At 44.4% G+C, this 27,506-nt stretch overlaps 1 protein-coding gene across 3 annotated transcripts in view; it reads right to left on the bottom strand.

Moving 5' to 3' along the window:
• cabin1 (calcineurin binding protein 1) overlaps nt 1–27,506 on the bottom strand; it is a 528,604-nt gene that overhangs the window by 170,030 nt on the left and 331,068 nt on the right. For all 3 annotated transcript variants that reach the window (XM_078553837.1, XM_078553836.1, XM_078553835.1), the window contains exon 29: nt 9,234–9,397. In XM_078553837.1, coding sequence (XP_078409963.1) covers nt 9,234–9,397 — 164 coding nt within the window. The remainder of the gene's footprint in view (nt 1–9,233; nt 9,398–27,506) is intronic.

Genomic DNA, 27,506 nt, shown 5'->3' on the forward strand with positions numbered 1-27,506 from the left:
GACTTGCTGGGTAATTACTTTATGTTTGCCTCAGAGTAGAGAAAGAGATGTACCTGACATGCCAGAAAAATTAATAATGGATCAAAGGCCGGAACTCACTAAAGTTAATGTAGGCAAGAAAGTGGCATTAGAAAAATAATGGCATTAAAGACCAACAAATCCTGAGGATCTAATGGTTTCCATTCCAGGGTTTTAAAAGAAGTTAATGAGGAAAATTACAGGTGCTTTAGCCATAATCTTCAAATCTGTCTTGATTCAGGAATTGTTCCTTTAGAATAGGAAAGTGCAAATGCGGATCCATTATTTAAGAAAAGTGAGAGAGACAAAAACAGATCATTTTAGACCCATTAGCTGAACAACTGTTGCAGGGAAGTTTTGGAATCTATAATTAAAGACAGAGTGAAAGAGCGCTTAAAGAAATTTGAGCTGATGCAAGGTTTGTAAAGGGTACAAAATGTCGATTGAACCTAATTGAATTTTTTAAAGCAGCAGACATGGGAATGCCTGTGGATATCATTTAGACAGACTCAATGTTAGCCGTGGCTCAGTTGGTAACACTTTCACCTCTGAATCACAGGGTACCTGGTTTAAGTCCCTTTCCAGCTCTTTGAGCACAAAAATCAAGGCTGTCACTTGGTGCAGTAATGAGGAAGTACTGCATTTTTGGATGCGAAGTTTTCAGATGAGACATTAAAACAAGGTCCCTTCTGCCCTCCCGGATTCCCATAGCACTATTTTGAACAGCAGGAGAGTTAGTCCTGGTATTCTGGCCAATATTTATCCTTCAATCAACATCACACAAACAGATTAAGATGATCTGATCATTATCACAATGCTATCACAATCCTAGAACTCCCTCCCTAACAGCACTGTGGGTGTAGCTACACCACATGGACTGCAGCATTTCAAGATGGCAGCTCACCACCACCTTCTCATGGGCAATAAATGCTAGCCTAGCCTGCGATGCCCACATCCTGTAAATGAATACAAAAAAAATTGTACGAGCTTGCTGTGCGCAAATTGGTCCTGCATTTCCTACATTACAACAGTGACTACACTTTCGAAAGTGCTTAATTGTCTATAACACCTTTTGAGAAATCCATGAAAAGCATTATATAAATGTCGGCCTTTCTTTCATTGGGGCATCCAATAGGATTCCACACAAGATTAAAGCTAAAAAAAATTGAAGGCAAATTGTTGACCTGATTAGCAGATTAAGGCAGTAGAAGACAGGGAATAAGGATAATGAGTACATATTCAAATTGGAAGGAAACAACTAGTGGTGTCACACAACAATCTGTGCTGAAGCCTCATCTGCTTAGTATCTGTATTATGTTATCTAATCATTAATAAATAGTGATATATCCAAATTTGCCAATGACACTAAAGGTTGGTGGTATAGTAAACATTGTAGTCAGGACATAACATTACAAAGAAACATTCATAAATTAAGTGAATGGGTGAAACTATGGCAGATGGATTTTAATGCAGGCAAGCGAGAGGTCATCCATTTTGGGCCAAAAAAGATCGATCCTAAGTTTAACAAACGGTAAAAAGTTAAAAACAGTGGAGGACCAAAGACATTTCAGGATCCATGTACAAGATCACTAAAATGTAGCAGTCAGGTACAAATATAATATTAAAAAACCTAATAAAATTTTAGCCTTTACAACCAGAGGGCCAGAATATAAGGGGAGGAAATTTAGCTAAAGCTATACAAAGCCATCATTTGACCACATCTGGAGCACTGTGTACAGTTCTGGGCAACAGGCCTTGGAAAGGATATATTGGTCTTTGGAGGAGTGCAGCACAGGTTCACCAGAACGTCACCAGGGCTCCAAAGGTTCGATTATGACGAGAGATTACATAAACTTGCTTTTCCTGGAGTAAAGGAGGTTAACGGGTGATTTAATTCTGGTTTTCAGGATTTTGAAAGTAATTGATAGGGTAGGTGAAGTATAAGAAATAGGAGCAGGGGTTAGGTCATTTGGCCCCTGGATAGGGAATCATTTCTCGCTCACATGGCAACCTAAGGTAGGGGAACATAACCTTAAAATCAGAGCAAGACCATTCCTCCCAATAAACTGACAATGCCCAGAATAACATGACTCTTCATACTGCGTATAATATTCAAGCTTCTAAGCCTATGTTTATCCATCTAACTCCAATTTCAATTCTAGCCAAATATTAATGCAGCTCCTTTTAAAAGAGTTTATCGGGACAAATAACATAGGTAAGACTAGGAAAGAGGACCTGTTTGGGGATTATCAGGAACTAGGAACTAAATTAAAGAACAGGTCCTCAAGGGTTATAATCTCTGGATTACGACCCGAGCTACGTGCAAATTGGCATAGGGACGCGAGAATAAGGGAAGTAAAAATGTGGCTAAAGGAGTAGTGCAGGAAAGAGGGGTTCCATTTCGTGGGGCACTGGCATCAGTATTGGAACAGGAGGGATCTGTACCGTTGGGACGGTCTCCACCTGAACCGATCTGGGACCAATGTTCTAGCGAAAAGGGTAAGTAGGGTGGTCAACAGGACTTTAAACTAGAAGGTGGGGGGGAACGGATGTGTAAAACTCCAAGAAGTATGACTAACGGGAAACAAAGCAGGAGGTTAGCGTGTGGGGGGGTGGATTCAACTTCATGGAAAATTATGAAAAAACTGAAATGGAGAGCCCAGGAGAGGCTATTAAAGTCCCCAGATCACAAAATAGGACAGAGTGTTTGGAAAGGGCTAGGAATCTAACTTCAAGCACATCAAATAAAGGGACGACAATGAGAAAGGGGACAGGAAATACAGGACTGAAGGTGTTGTATCTGAATGCACGCAGTGTACGAAATAAGGTAAATGAGCTTGTGGCGCAGATTGAAATTGGCAGGTATGATGTGGTGGGCATCACGGAGACATGGCTGCAAGGGGATCAGGACTGGGAGCTAAATATCCAAGGATATACATCCTATCGAAAAGATAGGCAGGTTGGGAAGAGAGGGTGGGGTTGCTTTGTTAGTAAGAAATGAAATTAAATCGATAGCAAGAAACGACGTAGGGTCAGATGATGTAGAATCTGTGTGGATAGAGTTGAGGAACCGCAAAGGTCAAAAAACCATAATGGGAGTTATGTACAGGCCTCCGAACAGTAGTCAGGATGTGGGTCACAAGATACACCAGGAGATAGAAAAGGCGTGTAAGAAAGGCAAGGTTACAGTGATCATGGGGGACTTCAATATGCAGGTAGACTGGGAAAATCAGGTTGGTAGTGGATCCCAAGAAAAGGAATTTGTGGAATGTCTATGAGATGGCTTTTTGGAGCAGCTTGTGGTGGAGCCCACTAGGGAACAGGCAATTCTAGATTTAGTGATGTGTAATGAGGCAGATTTGATAAGGGAGCTTAAGGTGAAGGAACCCTTAGGAGGAAGTGACCATAATTTGATAGAATTTACCCTGCAATTTGAGAGGAAAAAGCTGGAATCAGATGTAACAGTATTACAGTTAAATAAAGGTAACTACAGAGGCATGAGGGAGAAGCTGGCCAGAATTTACTGGGTGATGAGCCTAGCAGGAAAGACAATGGAACAGCAATGGCAGGAGTTTCTGGGAGTAATTTGGGAGGCACAGCAAAAATTCATCCCTAGGAAGAAGAAGCATACTAAAGGGAGGACGAGACAACCATGGCTGACAAGTGAAGTCAGGGACAGCATAAAAGCTAAAGAGAAAGCATACAATGCGGCGAAGAGCAGTGGGAAACCAGGGGATTGGGAAGCCTACAAAGACCAACAGAGGACAACTAAAAAAGAAATAAGGAGGGAGAAGATTAAATATGAGGGTAAACTAGCCAGTAATATAAAAGGAAGATTGCAAGAGTTTTTTTAGATATATAAAGGGTAAGAGAGAGGCAAAAGTGGACATTGGGCTGCTGGAAAATGACGCTGGGGAAGTAGTAGTGGGGAGCAAAGAAATGGCGGAGGAACTGAATAGGTACTTTGCGTCAGTCTTCACGGTGGAAGACACAAGTAACATCCCCAAAGTTCAAGAGAGTCGGGGGGCAGAGGTGAGTATGGTGGTCATTACCAAGGAGAAGGTGCTAGGAAAACTGAAAGGTCTGAAGGTGGATAAATCACCTGGACCAGATGGATTACACCCCAGAGTTCTGAAGGAGATAGCTGAAGAGATAGTGGAGGCGTTAGTGGTGATCTTTCAGAAATCACTGGAGTCAGGGAGGGTCCCAGAGGACTGGAAAATCGGTAATGTAACCCCCCTGTTTAAGAAGGGAGTGAGGCAAAAGATGGGAAATTACAGGCCGATTAGCCTGACCTCAGTCGTTGGTAAGATTTTAGAGTCCATTATTAAGGATGAGATTTCAGAATACTTGGAAGTGCATGATAAAATAGGGCAAAGTCAGCATGGTTTCATCGAGGGGAGGTCATGCCTGACAAATCTGTTAGAATTCTTTGAGGAGGTAACGAGTAGGTTAGACAAAGGAGAGCCAATGGATGTTATCTACTTGGACTTCCAGAAGGTCTTTGACAAGGTGCCGCACAGGAGGCTGCTCAGTAAGATAAGAGCCCATGGTGTTAGAGGCAAGGTACTAGCATAGATAGAAGATTAGCTATCTGGCAGGAGGCAGAGAGAGGGGATAAGGGGATCCTTCTCAGGATGGCGGCCGGTGACTAGTGGAGTTCCGCAGGGGTCAGTGTTGGGACCACAACTTTTCACTTTATACATTAATGATCTATATGAAGGAACTGAGGGCATCCTGGCTAAGTTTGCAGATGTACAAAGTTAGATGGAGGGACAGGTAGTATTGAGGAGGCGGGGAGGCTGCTGAAGGATTTGGACAGGTTAGGAGAATGGGCAAAGAAGTGGCAGATGGAATACAACATGGGCAACTGTAAGTTCATGCACTTCAGTAGGAAGAATAGAGGCATAAACTATTTTCTAAATGGGAAGCGAATTCAGAAATCTGGAGTGCAAAGGGACTTGGGATTCTCTTAAGGTTAACTTGCATGTTGAGTCAGTAGTTAGGAAGGCAAATGCAATGTTGGCATTTATTTCGAGAGGACTAGAACATAAAAGCAGGGATGTGCTGCTGAGGCTTTATAAGGCTCTGATCAGACCACATTTAGAATATTGTGAGCAATTTTGGGCCCCGTATCTCAGGAATGATGTGCTGGCCCTGGAGAGGGTCCAGAGGAGGTTCACGAGAACGATCCCAGGAATGAAAGGCTTAACATATGAGGAACGTTTGAGGACTCTGGGTCTATACTCGATGGAGTTTAGAAGGATGAGGGGGGGATCTGATTGAAACTTACAGAATACTGAAAGGCTTGGATAGAGTGGACGTGGGGAAGATGTTTCCGTTAGTAGGAGAGACTAGGACCCAAGGGCACAGCCTCGGAGTAAAGGGAAGACCTTTTAGAACAGAGATGAGGAGAAACTTCTTTAGCCAGAGAGTGGTGAATCTATGGAATTCATTGCCACAGAAGGCTGTGGAGGCCAGGTCATTGAGTGTATTTAAGACCGAGATAGATAGGTTCTTGATTGGTCAGAAGATCAAAGGTTACAGGGAGGAAGGCAGGAGAATGGGGTTGAGAAACTTATCAGCCATGATTGAATGGCAGAGCAGACTCGATGGGCCGAATGGCCTAATTTCTGCTCCTATGGTAGTAACAACTTATATTTACATAGTGCCTTTAAACTGTAAAACATCCAAAGGCACATCTACAGGAGTGTTATCAAACAATATGTGGCACCGAGCCACATAAAGAGATATTAATATAAAATGACCAAAAGCTTGGTCAAAGTGATGGGTTCTAAGGAGCACATTAAAAGAGGAGAGAATGGCAGACAGAGAGGTTTGGGGATGGAATTTCAGAGGTTAGGATTTTGGTAGCTGAAGGCATAACCACCAATGGGGGAGTGATTAACATCAGAGATCCTCAAGCGGCCAGAATTGGAAGAGTGCAGAGATCTAGAGCAACTGTAGGGGCTGGAGGAGATTACAGAGACAGGGGTGGTCAGGCCATGATGGGATATGAAAATCACTCATTTGATTTGCCACATCTCCAGCCTCCCATATCACCAGGTACTTTGGATTTATTCTCACAGCTGAAGCTAAAACAAATATTTGTAATTGATATTATCCATTTAATTCACCATTTTAGACTTGTTTCATCGTGCTGCCTCCCATTATTTTCCTTCCCCTGCCTCCCTGTCAAAGAAAACAATTTCAGTTCTCCAAGTCTATTAAAACTCGACATTTTGATTATTGCAATCATTCTCAGCGTTGCCTGCAACCTCCCAATTCATTGATGCCCTTTAGAAAATTTGATAACCAAAATTATACACAATATTCCAAATGCGGCATTACCAGTTGTAAAGAGCAAATATAACTGTACAATAAACTGCGAGTTGGAGCAGCAACCCAATTAACTCACTGACAGCATAATACCGTCTACACAATTATCGCACACAAATCTTGCTTTCTTTCCACAGAAGTCATTGAAAACCTATGCTTTGTATAAACCTATTCTTTGAACTAAGCCACTTTGCATATTTTTCAACGTGAAATAATTGAAGGTGAAATATACAAATTAACCAGAGGTTTGGTACAGAAGAGAAAAACAAAGCAAACTAAATTAACTGATTAGAAAATGTGGAAAGAAGAAAATTAATTAGAAATGTATAAAATGGAAACAGTGGAACTTGGGGGAAGAGGTGACCTGAGGTGGTTGCTGTTCCTGTCGGAGTACAAGCCGAGTGGCTTCAAAGCACAATGATGGGCAGAGAAGGACCAGTAATGGGAATGTGCATCACAACTTTATTCATACTATCATCTGTATGAGGCAGTAACAAAGGAATGTTTGAACTTGCCCTATATCACCCCATTTTTTAGAAAATGGGCTGTTCACATTCATAGTTACGTTTTATTAATCTGGAAAAAGAAACTATATAGAACTATAGAAAAGTTACAGCACAGGAGGAGGCCATTCAGCCCATTTTGTCCATGCCAGCCGGAGGACACCCAGGGGACCTTTCTAATCCCACCTTCCTGCACCTGGCCCATAGCCCTGCAGCTTACAGCACTTTAGGTGCAGATCCAGGTATTTTTTTAAAAAGAGTTTAAAGTTTCTGCCTCTACCATCAACTTGGGCAGCGAATTCCAGACACCCACTACCCTCTGCGTATAAAAGTTTTTCCTCATGTCCCCCCTACACCTTCTGCCACTTATCTTGAATCTATGTCCCCCGGTTCTAGAATTCTCCACCAAGGGAAACAATTTTATCCTGTCCACTCTATCATAAACATTGAGCTCAACAATATCAAACTGTAAACTCTGTGTCCCTATTTTGTTCCCTTTTCTTTGCGTGTTTCGGTTTTTCTCTTACTTTCGCCTTCAGATAGTAGCATGCCTGATCTGGGCAGATCTCTCATTTATTTTCTTGCTCCATCACCATTCTCTTTGGCCATGCAAGACTAATTCTTCAGTCATTCAATCGCTTCCATCTTCCACCCTGTCACAGACCTTCCTTTAATCCCTGTCCCACACACCACTTGCTCAAAGCTTATTATATCACAGAATCACACAGTGCAGAAGAGGCACCTTCGGCCCATCGAGTCTGCACTGACATGTGAGAAACACCTGACCTATCTACCTAATCCCATTCACCAGCACTTGGCCCATAGCCTTGAATGTGCCAAGTGCTCATCCAGGTACTTTTTAAAGGATGTGAGGCAACCCGCTTCCACCACACCCCAGGCAGCGCATTCCAGATGATCACCACCCTCTGGGTAAAAAAGTTTCTCCTCACATCCCCCCTAAACCTCCTGCCCCTCACCTTGAACTTGTGTCCCCTCGTGACTGACCCTTCAACTAAGGGGAACAGCTGCTCCCTATCCACCCTGTCCATGCCCCTCAATCTTCTACACCTCGATCAGGTCGCCCCTCAGTCTTCTCTGCTCCAACAAAAACAACCCAAGTGTATCCAACCTCTCTTCATAACTTAAATGTTTCATCCCAGGCAACATCCTGGTGAATCTCCTCTGCACCCCCTCCAGTGTAATCATATCCTTCCTATAATGTGGAAACCAGAACTGCACACAGTACTCCAGCTGTGGTCTCACCAAGGTTCTATACAACTCCAACATGATCTCCCTACTTTTGTAATCTATGCCTCGGTTGATAAAGGCAAGTGTCCCATATGCCTTTTTCACCACCCCACTAACATGCCCCTCCACCTTCAGAGATCTGTGGACACACACACCAAGGTCCCTTTGTTCCTCAGAACATCTCTAACTTTTCCCAGTGTTTCTCTCTCTGCAATGCTGAGTATTTCCAGCATTTGTTTTCATTTTTGGTTTATCTATGTATAACCTTCCTCACATAATAACTAGGCATTGATTCATATTTCTCAATGCCAACAGAGTGAAATGTTCAATATACAAAGGCAGTATCCTTTCTAAAAATGGGCACGTTCCTATAGTTGATGAGGTTCTTAAGAAGGCTATGTAGGCAGAGCTAATGCAAACTGAATTAATGTACATTTAGCAAAAGCAAACAAAATTGCCACTTGATGATACTTATAATGGCCATAATGTCTATATCAGTTTTACTGTAACAACACTGGCTCACCTTGATATTAGTCTAGAACTTGTAATACTTCTTCTGCTCCACTAACCAGATCTCAAGCTGCAGGGGGGCCTATTTGAGGAAGGCAATGTGTCACACACCTTACCAACAGGCAACAGAGGCCATCACCCATGGCTCCAAAAACAAAAGCTCAGTGTATTTCCTGTTTGTGAACTGGGCTGTACCTGTTCAATGGTCTACTCAATTTCCTTTGGTATTTTATTTTCTACAACTGAAATATATTATATGACTAGTTAGGTGTTGGCATGCAAGCCCTGACGGCATTATGGTTAACAATCATATTGAACAAATTCATCCAGCGCAAAACAAAGGTCAGCAGCATTGTCATATTTTTAACAGTCCAAATATATTAAATGGCTGAAAACATTATAATCTATTCAACTCTTCTGCACATCACAGAACACAACTCATTACAGAATAAATAAGAATTTCTCTATTCCAAAATAAGGTCTGAATGCGGTACAGAATGATTAGCATCTGTGCTCAAGGACTTGGATTATTAAGCGTTTCTGAAATCAAAGTCAGTTACAGGACCCCAGGGTGCAAGCAGCTGTTGATTCAGAAGCTCTGAAGGGCACACTTACTTTCCCTGGTCAGGTGTCCTTTGAAGCATGGAAGATACTCTCAGCAGTGTATTATGGTCCTTCAGCTGTGATAGAACGTCAAGTAAGATAACAATCGAACGGTTCATATGTGAGGCAAAGCTGCCAGGGCGGTCAATTTCATCCACAGGAATACGCCAGATTCCCTACAGAGAGAAAAGCAAAGTTTGATTTGTTCAGTAGTCAGGTTTTAAATTAGAAAATTGTCATCAAATATTCTGAGCCCATGATTTCAAAACATTACACAAAATTATCACATTGCAAACAGTTGAGGGAGAATCCAGCCCTATTTGTTCCATATTATGTAATTTTCATAAAAGCTGAACAATCCTAGGACAGATAGGTTTCAATTGTTTAGAGTAGAGACCATAACCCAACTAACCTACCCAATAATACAAGGTTATAGAAATATACAGAAGTCACAACATGGAAACTAGCCATTCTGCCCAACCAGTCTGTGCCGAGGTTTACCCTCCACATGAGCAAGTATAGGTCTAGTCGCTTTATTCCCATTATCGCCTTACCTTCATCCACCTGTCTAATCTTGAATGTTGAAAGTTTCTGCCTTAACCTCTCACCCTATGAGTAAATTCCAGTTTCTCAACTCCAAGTGTAATGGAGTTTCTCCTGCCTTCCATATCTCTTACATTTAATCTTCTATTACCCCTCAACTACTTGAAACAGTCTGGTTTTATAGACACCGTCATTTCTTGTCAAAATTTTAAACGCTTCCATTAAATCACCACTTTCTCAAGGGCAATTAGGGATGAACATAAAACGCTGACCTTGCCAACAACACTCATCCCATGAACAAATGAAGAAAACCCAAATCTGCATTGTTCCGACAAAAAGGTTCCAATTTTTTAGAAGCCTTTCGCTGTACTTTTATCTTGACATACCAGACAACAACCTAGTGAATCTGTGCTGCATCCTCTATAAAGCCTCAATATGCTTCCGATAGTGTGCAGCCAGATGTGGCACATTGTACACTGAAGTATTATTAACGGTTTATATAGGCTCATCATCATCTCTTGGCTTTTACATTCTTGTAATAAAATCTAGAGTCCGGTGAGGTTTTTTAAAAAACAGTCATATCAACCTGAAATGTTGCCTTTCATGTTCTGTAAGGCTGTACCCGAGTCTCTCTGCTCTTGCACAACACCATACCTATTTCCCTTCAGAGTATAATTACTGCTGTTACTTGTTTTAAAACAAAATGCATCACCTCACACTTACTTGTATTCCATTTGCTAATTCTTAGCCTACTCTTCCATCTTATTAATATCTCTCTGCTGCTTATTATCTGAAGAACGGACAGAACCTTCTATTTTAGTATAATGTAAAACTTCAACATGATTTCCTTGAAGCCTATATTCAAATACACAGTGGATAGACATGGGCTCAAATTGAACCACATAGGGCTGAATTTTCTGTTTGGCGGAGGCGCTGGGCAGGAGTGGGCACGGGCCCAATCACCGCCCACAATCGGGTCCATGCTGCCATTTTACCCTGGGCAGGCCAATTAAGACCCGTCCAGCGTAATACGTGACTCTCAACGGCAGCAGGAGTGCATTGTCCGCCGGGTCCAATGGCGACCTGTCAGCCATTGCAAGGCTGCTCACAAGGGCAAGTGGAAGGGCTCACTAGAGGGCTTCTGGTGAGCAGGCCAGTCCGGGAGAAGGCCAGTGGAGCAGGTGAGGCTGTAGGGTAGGGAAGTGGGACAGGCCAGGGCGGGGGGCCAGTTTGCCCTTCGTTTCCTGGATGACTGCCTTGCTACTCTCCTCGAGCTTCAAGGTGGCTTGGCAATGAACCATCTGCTGCGCTCTCCACTCCACGTGCTTGCGCCTCCTTGCTCTGGAAGGATATACCGTGTGGTGCTTAATGTGATGTAGGCAGCATGTGTCCGGGGGCAGTGTGGGGAGCAAGCCTAGCATCTTTGTGTGAGTGTTCGGCAACAGCGGGGTGAGGAAGCTCTGGAGCCCTGATATGTCCCACTCTGGTTGGGGTGGGCCATGCGCAAAGAGAGTCCATGTGTAATTTTCACTAATCAATGCTCGTCTCTCATTTTCAGGAGAAGAATTCTCATAACTCGGCAGAGCATGCGAGGACTGGCGGCGGCCAGGCGCAGATCGCCATTCTTAGCCACTTCGAGCAGGAAGCCCTGGATCTGGCGAGGTGCCATGCACCCAGGCCCACTGATGTCGGTAAGGCTGGAGTGCCACGGCCAGGTATGTATACCCAACAGTGAGGTCAGCATTGTTCTCCCAATAGCCATAGCACTGCTGAATGTTAATTGATTTAATTTCGTAACATGGCTTGACCATTGCTTATGGAAGGATGAGCGCATAATGATCCGGGGGACTGGAATGTACTTGTCTCCACGTTAATTGATCCACTGTCCTTGTTCTTCCTTTCAGCATCATCGGAGCAGGGTCAGGAAGAGAAGCAGCAGAGGGCCCCTCTCACACCTGAGGGGCCTGAAGTCTCACCAGCGTCACACCATTCCTGCGAGGCAGGCACCAGAGCAGATACTAGCACCTTGGTGGTAATTCAAACATCAGCTAGTGTCCTGGGGCACAGCAGTGAGGGCACTTCACAGTCGCTGGAGGAGCTGGCAGAAACAGAGAGTGCCCAGGGCGCCAGCAGTCGGAGGACTGCAGGGGACCAGGCACATGCTCAGTCGGTGTCTGATGATGTGCCTCTGGAGTCGTCCGCGACGCAGCAGGTGCAGGAAATGCGGCCGAGTGTGCGGGAGCATCTGGAGGAGATACATGAGGCTATGCTTGGCTGGTCTCCGTGGTGGAGGAGTCTACACGGACGATCACAGAAGCAACGAGCCACATTTCTGAGCACAATGCGTCCTCCATGGAAAGAGTGACAACTCTTGAGGAGAGGCTACTCCAGGAGACCCATCAGGGCTTCCTGGGGTTGCACTCGGACCTGCAAGCCCTCACATCGGTATAGACTTCAGCTGGTCAGTGCCAGTGAGGGAGATGGTATGGGCACCAAGTTTCCCAGCTCGCTGCCCATCTTTCCACGGTGAGCAGGGAGTTCCGAAGCAACCTTACGTCGGCGTGGCAGCTGCCTGCTGTCTCTGCAGGCTCCTCTCAGGGTGCTCCGGATGAGGGCGACAGCTCCTCCACCCCTCTCCCAGTGACTGTATCATCCAGTGAGGCTGCGACAACTGGGGAGATGTCAGCTGTGGAACCAGCAGCTCTCTCCCAGGCGGGCCCAGCACATGCTCCACGGACCAGAGGACGGCCGCCAAGGTCATCAGGCCAACAGGACTGCAGATTTAGCAGGCTGTCTCAGGTGCTACTCCCAGCGAGGGGTCAGCACCAAGACGTAGCACTGGAAACGAAAACATAAGGCACATTAGGCACACCACGGGCTTTTCACTGGTGCTTTTGTGTTGGCCCGAGATGAGGTCCTTATGATTTGCTTTGTTTTGTAACACTATTCTCTATTTTTTGAAATAAGTTGATTTGCTTGACATATTAAATTCAGATATGTCACCATGGCTGAGGGTGCCTCTTTTCTTCTGCATGTGTATGGTTTCCAAAGCTGTAACGAGTGCTTTGTTGGACATTCAGCTTTATTAACAAGGCCCTTAGTGACTGACTGTTCCTAACCTGGCAGATTTTGCACTTAGGTGTCGAGTATCGAACCTACAGCCCAGGCTTGTCCTGGTGGACCATCTGTGGTGGGCTAGCTGAAGGTTCATTGGATTAAAGCCTCCCGGGTGTCCCTGCCTCCCTGGAGTATGCCCGGGTCAACGTCTAACCTCTCAGCATTTCCCTGTGCATGGTCATCCTTGGACTCACTGCTGGACTCATTGTGTGCAGCCGCAGCCAATGTGTTGACGTCTTCATCATCCACTGCGTCCCCCCTTTCCAGCGCAGGATTGTGGAGAGCGCAGCACGCAGCCACCATCACCAACACACAATCCGGGGGAGTATTGAAGTGCGCCTCCTGAGCGGTCCAGGCATCGGAAGCACATCTTGAGAAGACCGATGGTTCTCTCTACCACATCCCTTGTGGAGACGTGGCTCCTATTGTTCCGCTGTTCAGCTTCTGTTCTTGGATGGCAGAGAGGTGTCATGCACCACCTTCTGAGGGGATAGCCCTTGTCACCCAGCAGCCAACCATCCGGCCGAGCTGGAGCGCCGAAGAGCCCCGGCATATGGGAGTGTCTGAGGATGTAGGCGTTGTGGGAGCTGCCTGGGTATCTTGCACAGACTTATAAAATCAGCATCCTGTGATCACACACTACCTGCACGTTCAGTGAGTGGAAGCACTTCCTGTTGACGAAGGCACCAGGCTCACCCGCTGGTGCCTTGATGGCCACATGTGTGCAGTCTCTTGCACCCTGGATGCGTGGGAAGCCAGCAATGGCCACGAAGCCTCTGGCTAGGTTTGTCTGGCCCCCCTGGGGGCTGAATGTACACTCCTGGTGTCCTTCCTCTTCTAGCCCTCCCTTCCTCCTCAGAGGAGGTGCCTCCAGTGGACAGTTCAGCTCCCATTCCCAGGCTAAGGGAAGGCAGCTTCCTGAAACCTGCAGACCCAGAAAAGATTCCTCACTGCAGAGTGCTGACCTGAAGGTTAAGAGTCCAGAAAAAGCAGGTGGTATGCGTTTTGAAGTATTGCAGACCACACAGGCAAGTTTCAAAAACGTTCATAAATAAATACTTGACTGTGCACACTCGTGACCCCAGTAATCCCTCTTATCCCACCCGTGGATGAGGTTAATACAAATGTGTCCTACCCACCTGCCTGTTGTGCCTGGGTGCTGACCCAAAGATTGCACGGGCGCCGAAAAATCGACGTCGATTGGTGCCTCAAGGGGCCCATTAATTAATGGCGGGCGCTCACTCGACGTCACCGCACCCGCCCCCGCACGCCAAAGGGAAAATTTTGCCTATGGAATACCTTTCTTCACTTCCATCCAACTCTGTTCTTTCCCCTCTAACCAATTTTTAATCCAGGTTGCTATGATCCCATGGATTTCATACCTTCCCCCTTCACATGGTACCTTGTTAAGCAATAAAGTCAGACGTGCAAAGGACCTTTAAAACAAGGGTGAGACATTTTTAACAAACTGCCAGTTTTAAACAAGGTTATTTAACTATTGAAAGAGCAAAGCAACTTTTCTATTTGATAGATTTTCCAGGTGCTTTTTTTTTTATTCATTCGTGGGATGTGGGCATTGCTGGCTGGGCCAGCATTTATTGGCCATCTCTAATTGCCCTCGAGAAGGTGGTGGTGAACTGCATTCTTGAACCGCTACAGTCCATGTGGTATATGTGCATCCACAGTGCCATTAGGGAGGAAGTTCCAGGATTTTGGCCCAACTTTGAAGTTTGAAAACCCAGTGCCTTAATGATGTAGGAGCTATCATCACATTGCTAACTTTATGTTTCTTGTACGGCAGAAACTTGTTAAGAGCTATTTTGTTGATGTTAATTTTATTGAGGTGTTTTATATATCAAATTAAAAATATCTGAGCAGGCAATGCTGGGAAAACACAGCAGGTCTGGTAGCAACTATGGAGAGAAATCAACTTAACTCAGTTCTGAGGGTCACTGAGCTGAAGTATTAACTCTATTTCTCTCTCTACAGATGCTGTTGATTATTTCTACCATTTTCTGTTTTTATTTTTGATCCCCAGTACCTGTCGTACATTGTTCTTATACAAATATCTGAAGGTATTTAAGCAATTCTTCTGTATTTTTATTTTAGAGATTTTTTTGGATGTTGCCACATTAATAATGTCATCAAAAGTCAGGGAACAGGGTGGTGTAGTGGATTGAACCCTAGTCTTTCGCCGTCATCACCTGGGTTCAAATCCAGGTTCATCTCGTGAACACAGTTTCATCCATAGTGTTAATAGGATCCAAGCCAGTTGATAAAGCAGAAGCCAAGACACAGAACTTGTTGAACAATCAATGAATGGCAGGGTTTCAGGATGGGGCAATTGGAAGTAGGAGGTCATATGATGAGACATCCAGGAAACATCCACGAATAGGGTTGGTGAATCCCAATCTCGCTAATGGATATGGCCAAGGGAAACATCATAGTGGTGCTGTTATGAGGCTGAGCAGAACAGAGGCAGTTTTACTCTGCACCTGGCTGTGCTGATCATGGAGGACTTCATACTGACAATAAGTTGACAAAAGTTCATTCCCCTGCATTGACATCTCACTTTGAGGTTCATGAAAATTCTGATTGACTGAGTTCATCTTGTGAAAAAGAGTCAGAACTGAAAGGTTACTTCAAATGCTGTATATTTCCAGCATGTTTTTTTTCAATTCAGGTTTTCAGTTTTTTTAGCCACTAACTGTGGATCAGCATCAATCTTCAAGAACAGGGGAAAGGAATACAGGGCCTGGGGAGGGTAAACGAATACAAGGCCTAGGGAGGTGAAAGAAATAGAGGATTTGGGAAGGGGAGGGAATAGGAATACAGGGCCTGGGAAGGGGAAAGGAATACAGGGGCCTGGGAAGGCTGGCAGGAATAGAGGGCCTGGGGAGGCAGTGCTGGAGGGAGAATACAAGGTTTAGTGGGTGGGGGGAGAGGATAGAAGACCTGGGGAGCGGTGGGGGGCAGAATACAGGGTGGGGGGTGTGGTGACAGAGAGTACAAGGCCTGGGGAGTAGGGAAATGCAGGGCCTGGAGAGGCAGTGGCGGGGAGAGAATACAAGGCCTATGGGTGGGGGAGAGAATACAGGGCCTGGGGAGCGGGTGGAGAATACAGGGCCTGGGGAGCGGTGGGGGGGTAGAATATAGGGCCGGGGGAAGAGGGTGAAATGCAGGGCCTGGGGGGGGGGAGATACATTTAAAGCCACTAATCAAGGGACGCTGGCTCAAACACACAACACAATCCACTTAAGCTTGGCCAATCATTGTGACTGAAAAATTAAACTAAGCCAAAGTTCAACCCAGTGGCTAGAAATTCTCCCTCGTTCATAACTGACACAGGGAGATCTCAACTGTTCTGTACTTATCTCTTGCCATCCTGTCTCTGCAGTGTTGATGCCAGCACAGGGATAATGAATGTCCCAGACTCCACCATCACTATCCCTATTCCTGGGCATGTCCTGTCCCACCGGCAAGACAGACCCAGCAGAGGTGGTGGCACAGTGGTATACAGCAGGAAGTGAGTTGCCCTCAACATCGACCCCGGACTCCATGAAGTCTCATGGCATCAGGTCAAACATGAGCAAGGAAACCTCCTGCTGATTACCACGTACCACGCCCCCTCAGCTGATGAATCAGTACTCCTCCATGTTGAACACCACATGAAGGAAGCACTGAGGGTGGCAAGAGCGCAGAACATAGTCTGGGTGGTGGACTTCAATGTCCATCACCAAGAGTGTCTTGGTAGCACCACTACTGACCGAGCTGGCTGAGTCCTAAAGGACATAACTGTTAGACTGGGTCTGCGGCAGGTGGGGAGGGAACCAACAAGAGGGAAAAACATACCTGACCTCATCCTCATCAACCTGCCTACCGCAGATACTTCTGTCCATGACAGTATCGGTGGGAGTGACCACCGCACTGTCATTGTGGAGACAAAGTCCCGCCTTCACATTGAGGATACCCTCCATCGTGTTGTGTGGATCTACCACTGTGCTAAATGGGATAGATTTCAACAGATCTAGCAACTCAAGACTGGGCATCCATGAGGCGCTGTGGGCCATCATCAGCAGCAGAATTGTATTCGAACACAATCTGTAACCTCATGGCCCGGCATATCCCCCACTCTACCATTGCCATCAAGCCAGGGAATCAACCCTGGTTCAATGAAGAGTGCAGGAGGGCATGTCAGGAGCAGTGCCAGGCATGCCTAAAAATGAGGTGTCAACCTGGTGAATCAATAACACAGGACTACTTATGTGCCAAACAGCATAAGCAGCAAGTGATAAACAGTGCTAAGCGATCACACAGCCAGCGGATCAGATCTAAGCTCTGCAGTCCTGCCACATCCAGTCATGAATGGTGGTGGACAATTAAACAACTCACTGGAGTAGGTGGCTCCACAAATATCCTTATCCTCAATGATGGAGGAGCCCAGCACATCAGTGCAAAAGATAAGGCTGAAGCACTCGCAACAATCTTCAGCCAGAAGTGCCGAGTGGATGATCCACCTCAGCCTCCCCCAGAGGTCCCCAGCATCACAGATGCCAGTCTTCAGCCAATTCGATTCGCTCTACATGATATCAAGAAACAGCTGAAGGCACTGGATACTGCAAAGGCTATGGGCCCTGACAATCTTCCGGCAATAGTACTGAAGACTGGTGCCCTAGAACTCGCTGTGCCCCTTGCCAAGCTGTTCCAATACAGCTACAACACTGGCATCTACCCGGCTATGTGGAAAATTGCCCAGGTATGTCCTGTACACAAAAAGCAGGACAAATCCAACCTGGCCAATTACTGCCCCATCAGTCTACTCTCCATCATCAGTAAAGTGATGGAAGGGGTCATCAGCAGTGCTATCAAGCGGCACTTGCTTAGCAATAACCTCCTCACTGATGCCCAGTTTGGGTTCCACCAGGGCCACTCAGCTCCTGACCTCATTACAGCCTTGGTTCAAACATGGTTCAACAGCTGAACTCCCGAGGTGAGGTTAGAGTGACTGCCCTTGACATCAAGGCAGCATTTGACCGAGTGTGGCATCAAGGAGCCCTAGCAAAACCGGAGTCAATGGGAATCAGGGAGAAAACTCTCAACTGGTTGGAGTCATACCTAGCATAAAGGAAGATAGTTGTGGTTGTTGGAGGTCAATCACCTCAGCTCCAGGACATCACTGCAGGAGTTCCTCAGGGTAGTGTCCTCGGCCCAACCATCTTCAGCTGCTTCATCAATGACTTACTTCCATCATAAGGTCAGAAGTGGGGATGTTCGCTGATAATTGCATAATGTTCAGCACCATTCGCGATTCCTCAGATACTGAAGCAGTCCATGTCCAAATGCAGCAAGACCTGGACAATATCCAGCTTGGGCTGACAAGTGGCAAGTAACATTCGCACCACACAAGTGTCAGGCAATGACCATCTCCAACAAGGGAGAATCCAACCATCGCCCCTTGATGTTCAATGGCATTACCATCGCTAAATCCCCCACTATCAGCATCCTGGGGGGTTACCATTGACCAGAAACTGAACCGGACTAGCCATATAAATACTGTGGCTACAAGAGCAGGTCAGAGGCTAGGAATCGTGCGATGAGTAACCTGCCTCCTGACTACCCAAAGCCTGTCCGCCATCTACAAGGTACAAGTCAGGAGTGTGATGGAATACTCCCCACTTGCCTGGATGAGTGCAGCTCCTACAACACTGAAGAAGTTGGACACTGTCCAGGGCAAAGCAGTCCGCTTGATTGGCACCACATCCACAAATATTCACTCCCTCCACCACCGATGCACAGTAGCAGCAGTGTGTACCATCTACAAGATGCACTGCAGGAATTCACCAAGGCTCCTTAGGCAACACCTTCCAAACCCATGACCACTACCACCTAGAAGAACAAGTGCAGCAGATAGATGGGAACACCACCACCTGGAAGTTCCCCTCCAAGTAACTCACCATCTGGACTTGGAAATACATCACCATTCCTTCACTGTCGCTGGGTCAAAATCCTGGAACTCCCTTCCTAACAGCACTGTGAGTATGCCTACACCACATGGACTGCAGTGGTTCAAGAAGGCAGTCCACCACCACCTTCTCAAGGGCAACCAGGGATGGATAATAAATGCTGGCCCAGCCAGCGAAACCCACATCCCGTGAATGAATAAAAAAAACAAAGCGTAAGATTGCTAGGTTTTATTAATGGCGCAGCAAGTACAGAAGCAATGAGATAATGATAAGCCTATGCAAATTGTTAGGCTGCGGTTAGAATATTATGCCTAGATTGAGATGCCCTAATTTTGGAATACTGGGCTGGGTAAACGAGAGATTTATTAATCTGATATAATTAAAACCCAATGTCCCTTGTAAGTTAAAATTAAGAATCTTCAAGTCTAGGAAGAGATTAATTATAAGTGCTCAAAATTATGAGGGATTCTGATAGTTTTTTCCCTTATTTACTTATTTCTACATGGTGGGTGGGTAACTAAAAGAATTAGTTTATCATCACTAAAGAACAAAAGGAGAGTTTTTTTCAATTAAAAGGAAGTTGTTAGGATGTGGAAACAGTGGTGGAATTAGAATTAAATAGCTATTATTTCATTTGAAGTAGATAAATACAGATATTTGAAAAAAGATCACATTCAAAGTGACTGGTGAAAAAGGCAGGACATTGGAGCTAGTGGTTAGCTCAGGGAACTGGCATAGGTGTAGGTGTCATGGGTTGAATGGTCTCCTCCGATGCTGTAAAGTTCTATGAATCTACAGCCTATTGAACATGGAGAATCTTGACAAGATCACTGGAGGGGCATGTATACCTCCTATGGCACTCACCTCTACAGATGAGGTTTTGACTAGCTGTCACTGTCTGTGACAGCTCTGATGATTGGCATACAGGGAGGTTCGTGAGAATGCTGCAAGCCAGATCAAGCAATCAGTTAAATACTATAGTGCCAGTTGATCCAAATGCTAGTGAATGCTGAATTGGTTGGTAGAAGAGAGAACAATCAGCAGTGTTCAATAATTTAGCAACTCTTGATTACTTGCCAATTTCAATGACCAATGGCTGGATGAGGCAGGGAGAAGTGAGTGTTCTCAGTTATGGTAGAAAATTCAAGCTAAAGAATGAGAAAGACATAAGTCTTTGAGAATGAGAAAGACAAAGGCCAAAGCAATAGACAAAAATAAAGATCATTTTGAGGGGATAAGAAAAAAACTAAGATTGATAAGCAGGGAGATCGAACAGCAGTTTGAAAAAGTGATAAATAGAGTTCAGGAGAAATATACTCTGCTGAAAAAACAAGAACAAATTAGCCAATAATGAAACACCATGGATGAATAAAAGGAGATGATGGTAAACTTGACACTAAACAAAAGGGCAAACACTAGATACTGAGACAACAAAGAAGAGGATAATGTAAGGGAATTATAATTAATGTAAGGGAAGAGGTTGGGGAGGAAGTCAAAAATGATTAAAAAGGCAAAGAGGAGCTACAAAGTAAATTTTAAAGAAATATAAAAATGAATAGTGAAGTATTCTACAAATTCAAACAACTATAGGAAAATCAGGATAGCAATAGGGAATCACAAACTCATTCATAGTGACAGCTAAATGGCAGAAATATTGTAAATTACTCTGCTTCAGTATTTACCAGGGAGACTAACATAGTGGACTCAACATTAAAGGTGATAAAAAAAATACATCTAAGATAGAAAGGGTGGGGGCAGTAGAGAGAGGTAATTGATAAACTATTCAAACTAAGAGGATAAAATCCCTATCCCTGGTTGGATGCACTGCATCCAGACATACTAAAAGGAGAAAGGATAAGGGAAAGCAGAGGAAATATGAACATATCAACAATTCATTCGAAAAGGGAACAGTGCCAGAGGACTAGAAGGCAGTGAATGTTATTCTTGTATTTAAAATGCGAGATAAAATAAGTCCAGGTAACTATAGACCAGTTATCAGTGGTAGAAAAGATAATGCAATCCTTACTAAAAGATCAAATAGAAAAAGATCAAGAAACCAAAACAAAATAACGAGGAGGAGAAAGCATGTATTTCAAAAGTGAAGGTCATTCGTGACTATCCATGTTGAATTATTTGAACTAACAAAAAGAGCAGATAAAAGGTAATGGAACAGGTAATGGCTGTAATATATCTATATTTTGAAAAAAGCTTTCATTAAGCTACTATGAAGTCAATATGTTACTAAGGTTAGAACATGTGGAATCAGAGGTGAAATAGCTGAATGGATAGCAAACTGGCTACAAAACAGGAGAGAATAGGGGTTTGAGGTATTAATACAGATCGGTGGAAGGTGGGAAATGGAGGACATCAAAGATCAATGCTGGGACCAGCGCTGTTGACAATTTACATAAATGATTTGGGCCCATGAATCAGAAGTGCAATTCCAAAATGTGTGAACGATGTTAAATTAGGGAGTGTCATTGATTCTGATGAAGACTGTGACAAAAAAAGACCATGTTAATTACTTGCAGAATGAGAGAGTAAATGGAAAAATAATTTTAAATTAGATAAAAGCAAGTTGCTATAGTTTGATAGGAAAATGGGCTGGACAGGATAGGCAGGGTGGGTAAATCAACAAAATGCAGAAAGTGAATAAAATCCACAGTGAACGTCAGTTTTAACCACAGTAGATTTGGGAGAGTTCAAGTGACACACTGTGGAAAGGCAGGTCGATCATTATAATATTTAAATGAGGCTCCATTTCTGATTTTTGGCAGAAATTTAAATTCAACACTGGCTAGCCAAGTTTCCCAGGGTTCAGGGACCCAGAAGCTTAGGGAGGCAGATCCAACAGGTATCTGTTTTTCATAGCACTGCTCGTGGGCCCGGAGGAATGATTTCCCTGGTCACTCAAGCAAATCTTCTACTGTCATCAGCCAAGCCCATCCTTGCGTGTTTATTGGTGATTTAACCAATCCCTCCCTCCCAATTGGTGATTTAACTCTTTCCCACTCAGCTGCAAAGTTTCCCAGTTGCCTCAGACTACCCTAATGGTCCTCAGCTGTGGCCTTCTATTGCAGGTTTTCTACATGTTCAGCAGCTGGACAGTCCATCAGTCTGGCTGGCTGCCAGGCAGGAAACAGAGTAAAGAAAATTACAATGAGGTCCTGCCATTGAATGCAGCCGGATCTCCCCATTTCCTGGTATTTCCAGGTATCCCCCAAAACCAACCCCTCTGCAAATGTAAGAGCATAGGAACAGGAGACAGTCATTTAGCCCCTTGAGTCTATTCCCCCTGCCATTCAATGAGATAGGTCTCAGATCAGACATAAACTCCCCATTTTCCTGCATAAGAAATAAGATTGATATAAAGGTTGATATAAAAACCTATGAATCTCATCACTTGCTTTTTGTGGAACAGAGATCCAAACTTCTACCGCCCTTTATGTGAAAAGTGTTTCCTAACTTCACCTCTGAAGGTTCCATGTATAATTTTTAGACTATGCCCCCTAGTCCTAGACACCCCAACCAGCAGAAATAGTTTCTAACGGTTTCCCTTAATGTCTTGAAAATTTCAATTAAATCACCACTTAATCATCTAAATTCCAGGGAATACAGCCCTAGTTTGTGTAAAAAAAAACAAAAATAGCTGGAAAAACTCAGCAGGCCTGACAGCATCTGCAGAGAGGAATACAGTTAATGTTTCAAGTCCGAATGACTCTTCATCAGAACTAAAGAAATATAGAAATGTGATGAAATATAAGCTGGTTGAGGGGGATGGGACAGGTAGAGCTGGATAGGGGGCCAGTGATAGGTGGAGGCAAAAAAGAGATCGCCAAAGATGTCACAAACAAAAGGACAAAGGGGTGTTGACGGTGGTGATATTATCTAAGGAATGTGCTAATGGGGACATTAAGGGTAGAAAGCAGGACGAGCAAGTGGCAGATGGCCCTAGTGGGGGTGGGGGGAAGGGATCGAAATGGGCTGAAAGGTGGAGATAAAACGATAGATTGAAATAAATTTAAAAATAGGTGGGAAAAGAAAAATATATTTAAAAAATAAAAATTAAAAAAATATAAATTATTGGAAAAAGGGGCATCGGAAAGGGGGCAGGGATGGAAGAGAGAGTTTGTGTAACATGCATGAAATCGGAAGTTCTGGGACACTTATACAGAAATCAGGGTTTGCGGGGCTGGGAAATCTCCCGCATAGCGCTTTCTGGCAGACCTGGGCGCACCTTAATTGACCCACCCACGTAAAATGGCCAGTGCCCGATCGGAGGTGTGCACGCCCGCGCTTCCCCCCAAATGAGGCGGGGGAGGGGTGGAATTTTTCCCTTAATCTATTAAAATCTCTGTAATTTTATGCTTCCATCTACACTGCTTACAATGCCATCTATCATTGTGTCATGCTCTCATTCCCTGTCCCTAAAAGACAGGGCCTAAGTACCTAGAAGGAATGGAGGAGCAAAGTAATCAGGGGATGCAGATTTACAGATCATTAAAAGTAACAATGCAGGTTAACAAGATCAGACGAAAAATGCAACCATGCACTGGGGTTCATTTCACGAGGAATAGAGTTGAAAAGTAAAGGAGTTGTGTTAAATTTGTACAGAACCTTGGTTGAACTATGCTTAATACTCTGCACAGTTGTAGGATATAGAGGTTCTGAAGAAGGTGCAAAATGAACTAACAGAATTGAAAGTTTATAACTACCAGCAAAGGTTGATCAGACTAGGGCTCTTTTCTCAAGAAGAGGGAAGGCTGAGAGGTGACCTTAGAGCAGTGGTTCTCAAACTTTTTGATTAAAGGATCCTTTTTCAAATCGTTCAGTAATCATAGCACTCCATCCAAATGGTGATATTATATAATACTCATGTTGCATCTGAGTATTTTAATAGTACTTTTAAGAAAACAGCAATTTACTGATATCAGTGAGTGTGCCTGCTTCACACTGCAGACTGTCAATCCTTGCATGCTCCCCTCTTAAGTTAGCCAGTCTTCTCCGCACTGCATGTGGCAGCTACTCTCCGCTTTCACCTCCCAGTTCACATTTCACATTATTTTGCAGACCCTGGAAAGTCTCCATGGGTCTGTCTGTGGACCTGAGTTTGAGAACCACTGCAACCGAGGTCTTTAAATAATAAAAGGGTTTGATAGGGCAAACGTAAAGATGTTTTCACTTGTGGAGGTGATCAAAACTTCTTAACCGAGAGTGGTTTGAATATGAAACTTGCTATCACAAGGAGTACTTGAGGCCAATGCCAGGTGGATTTCAAGGGAAGCTAGATAAGTAAATGAAAGACAAACAGGTAGAAGGATATGTTGATAGGATTAGATGATCATGTGGATAATAAACACCAGCACCAGCCAATCAGCTGGCCTGTTTCTATGTTGTAGATTCTATGTAACAATTAACAAGGATGCAGCTTTGAGATCACAAAAAGTTCTCATTGTCTCCATCCCTTACGTCCAGGGTCTCAATTCAGAACCAAAGCAAGAGGTTATGGGTGGATGATGCTACTGCAGTGTGTTTGAACTAAAATGGGTTCCTCCATGACAGCAATAAGACAGCAAGACAGAGGCCTTTATGCTTTTTCACACTCATCCATCCAGAGAGAGCCTACAGTCCCACTGCACCCGAAAGTGAAAACATCACCTATACAGCTACTCTATCAAATCTCTTCATAACTTGAAAGGCCTCTATTAGGTCACCATCCAGTTAACTGCTTAAATTATTCAAAGATTTTGTCTACATTATCCTAACCTATCCAAAAGTCATACAGTGATATTGCTCCAAAGTCAGAAGGTGGCTTGGCTGGTGGGAGGCAGGGAGTCATTTTGGACTGATACATTCCCTGGCAGATTACCAAGTCAGTCTTTAGTCAGCAGGCCAGAAGCTATAATAATCATAAAAGGAATAAAATACAAAAAAACTTTCACACAATCCCCTCTCACTCCAGAACAATATATTAAACAGGAAAAGGAAGATATTTATTTTTGTTTGTTGAAATAATTGTGAAACACTACATATAAATATCATTTAAATTGGATTTCTTATGCCAACCTATTGCTTCAGTTGAGAGGCAAATGTCACAGTCAAACTCAAGATTAAAACTGAATCCCTTGCAATCCACCCTTTTGTACACATTTTAACATGTGAACTTCAGAGGAAGAGAATTAGTGTAGTTATTGAATATGAGAGCAATAAGGGTTTCTGTACCACCTTTTTTTGGCTAAATACGCTGTTCAGAACAAAGCTTCAGGCGTATACAAAACAATTCTGGAACTCCCTCCCAACAGCACTATACCACATGGACTGTAGTGGTTCAGGAAGGCAGCTCACCACCACCTTCTCAAGGGTGGGCAATAAATACTGTCCTAGCCAGTGACACTCATGCAGTGAATGAATAAAATAATCAGTTCTGGACGAATTGCAGGTTGGTTTCCAGAAAGGACTGAGCCCGAGATGGACTTCTGCACCTTTCCCTTGCATTATATTGAGTGTGGTGTGTACAGTGCCAGCCACTTCCTTCCCTCTTCATTGTTCCTTAATATCACAAATCTGCCACTGTTGAAGCATGAGTGTGTTCAGTTGAGGTCTTAAGCATTTTTTAGAAAATATTTCCAGCCACTTATATCAATCTCTATTCCAGAATTTGAACACAATCATGGTTGACAATCCACCCAGTACCGAGAGAATGCTGCAATGTAGCAAGTACCATCTTTCACAAGATCTTAAACCGAGGCTTATCTGTCTGTTCAAGTGAACAGAAAATATTCCATGTCACAAGTTGAAGCAGAGTGGTCCCACAGTCAAATCAGCCTCCCCTAAACAACACAATAGGGCATTTGCTGTGAACCTGTGAACTTCTGTTTGCCCAAATCATTGATTTTCAAACTGGGGTCTACAGAGACTACCCAGGGGCTCCATGAAATAAAGTGAATGGGACCAGTTGCTGCAGTGGCATGGCTTGGTGCGTCTTGTTAGCCACTACTTTGATATCCTTTGTCCCCTTGGACAGTGCAGCAGGGAGCTCTCACACTGAGGGGTTCAATGTTTACACAGTGAGTTGCTGGTTTGCAATTACTGGGAGGGCACTGAGGCTGAGGCAGCTCTGGAAACGGACAAGTAACTAGATTGATGAGGTCTCGAACTGACTGAGACTGCCAAAAAAGATGAGAGGCCTAGGGACACCCGCAATGGATTCACAAGATTGTGGTTTGGGTAGAGCCACCATGCCAGTTTTGTCCAGTGACCTGGAACAATAATCAAATCGAGCTTCGTTCACTGAATACGGCAGCTGAACCTGTGACTAGACAAGGACTCAAATCGGAGACCATTTACTGCTGATATCCTGATGGCAGAAATATTGCACCACAGGCAGCTTGTTAGTGCGATACCAGCACAAACAGGCTGGTAAACAGCAAAGGGCAAGGAAAAATACTTGTACTCTGCAGCTCTCATCAGCAGGCGGGCATTGGAGAGTTACACCCGATAAAGTGCCTGTATTCCTAATAGGAGTCAATGAGCCTAATCCCAGTCAAATGCAGTGAAGTATTCCACAGGTAGGTTAAGGAAAAATAAAAGCTTCCATATCAAAAATCACATCAATGTTACTTTATCAGAGAGCCCTGGCAAAACTTGATGCAAGTCATTTTAACATGACACTAATGGACTTCACATTCAGCAATGTAAAATGTAAAAGGAGTTTATTATGTTAATATATAGATTGGTGGGGTGGTCTGTCATCACTATTCCAGTTGAAAAGGTGTCCTTCAACACCGAAGTATCACCAATAACGGATTTTCAAAAGAATTTCCTTTTATGCATCAAGAACCTCTACCTGTCTAGGACAGTTCGGACTCTCCTTCGTGCTGCCAACTTGTGCCAATTGAATTTCACTTCTACCCTCCTGTAGACTTTGTTGGTAACTTTTTTCAGTGCACCTGCCTATGGCTAAGATGGACAGTCACGATACTAAACAAGTGATTTTATTATTCACTAAAGTATTTAATAGGTTAATTTATTGCTGGAAGCCATAAACCACAATTGTGACAAATATCGGCTCCATGAAGTCAGTTTGTGGTGTTGGATTGTGCAATGTGTGTGTGTGTGTGTGTGTGTGTGTCTGGTGGGGGGGGTTGGGTTGTGCAATGTGTGTGTGTGTGTGTGTGTGTGTGTGTGTGTGTGTGTGTGTGTGGATGGCAGGGAGGGGGGGGTGGGGGGGTTGGAATGTGCAGTGTGAGTGTGTGAGTGTGTGTGTGTGGTGGTGGGGGTTGGCTTGTGCAGTGTGTGTGCGTGTGTGGTGGGGTTGGATTGTGCAGTGTGTGAGTGTGAGAGTGGGGGAGGGTTGGATTGTGCAGTGTGTGTGTGTGGGGAGGGGGGGTTGGATTGTGCAGTGTGTGTGTGTGTGGGGATGGGGGGTTGGATTGTGCAGTGTGTGTGTGTGTGTGGAGGGGGGGTTGGATTGTGCAGTGTGTGAGTGTGAGAGTGGGGGAGGGTTGGATTGTGCAGTGTGTGTGTGTGTGGGGAGGGGGGGTTGGATTGTGCAGTGTGTGTGTGTGGGGAGGGGGGGTTGGATTGTGCAGTGTGTGTGTGTGGGGAGGGGGGGTTGGATTGTGCAGTGTGTGTGTATGGGGAGGGGGGGTTGGATTGTGCA

The sequence above is a fragment of the Cetorhinus maximus genome, chromosome 12 (assembly GCF_964194155.1).
Source record: "Cetorhinus maximus chromosome 12, sCetMax3.hap1.1, whole genome shotgun sequence".
NCBI lineage: Eukaryota > Metazoa > Chordata > Chondrichthyes > Lamniformes > Cetorhinidae > Cetorhinus > Cetorhinus maximus.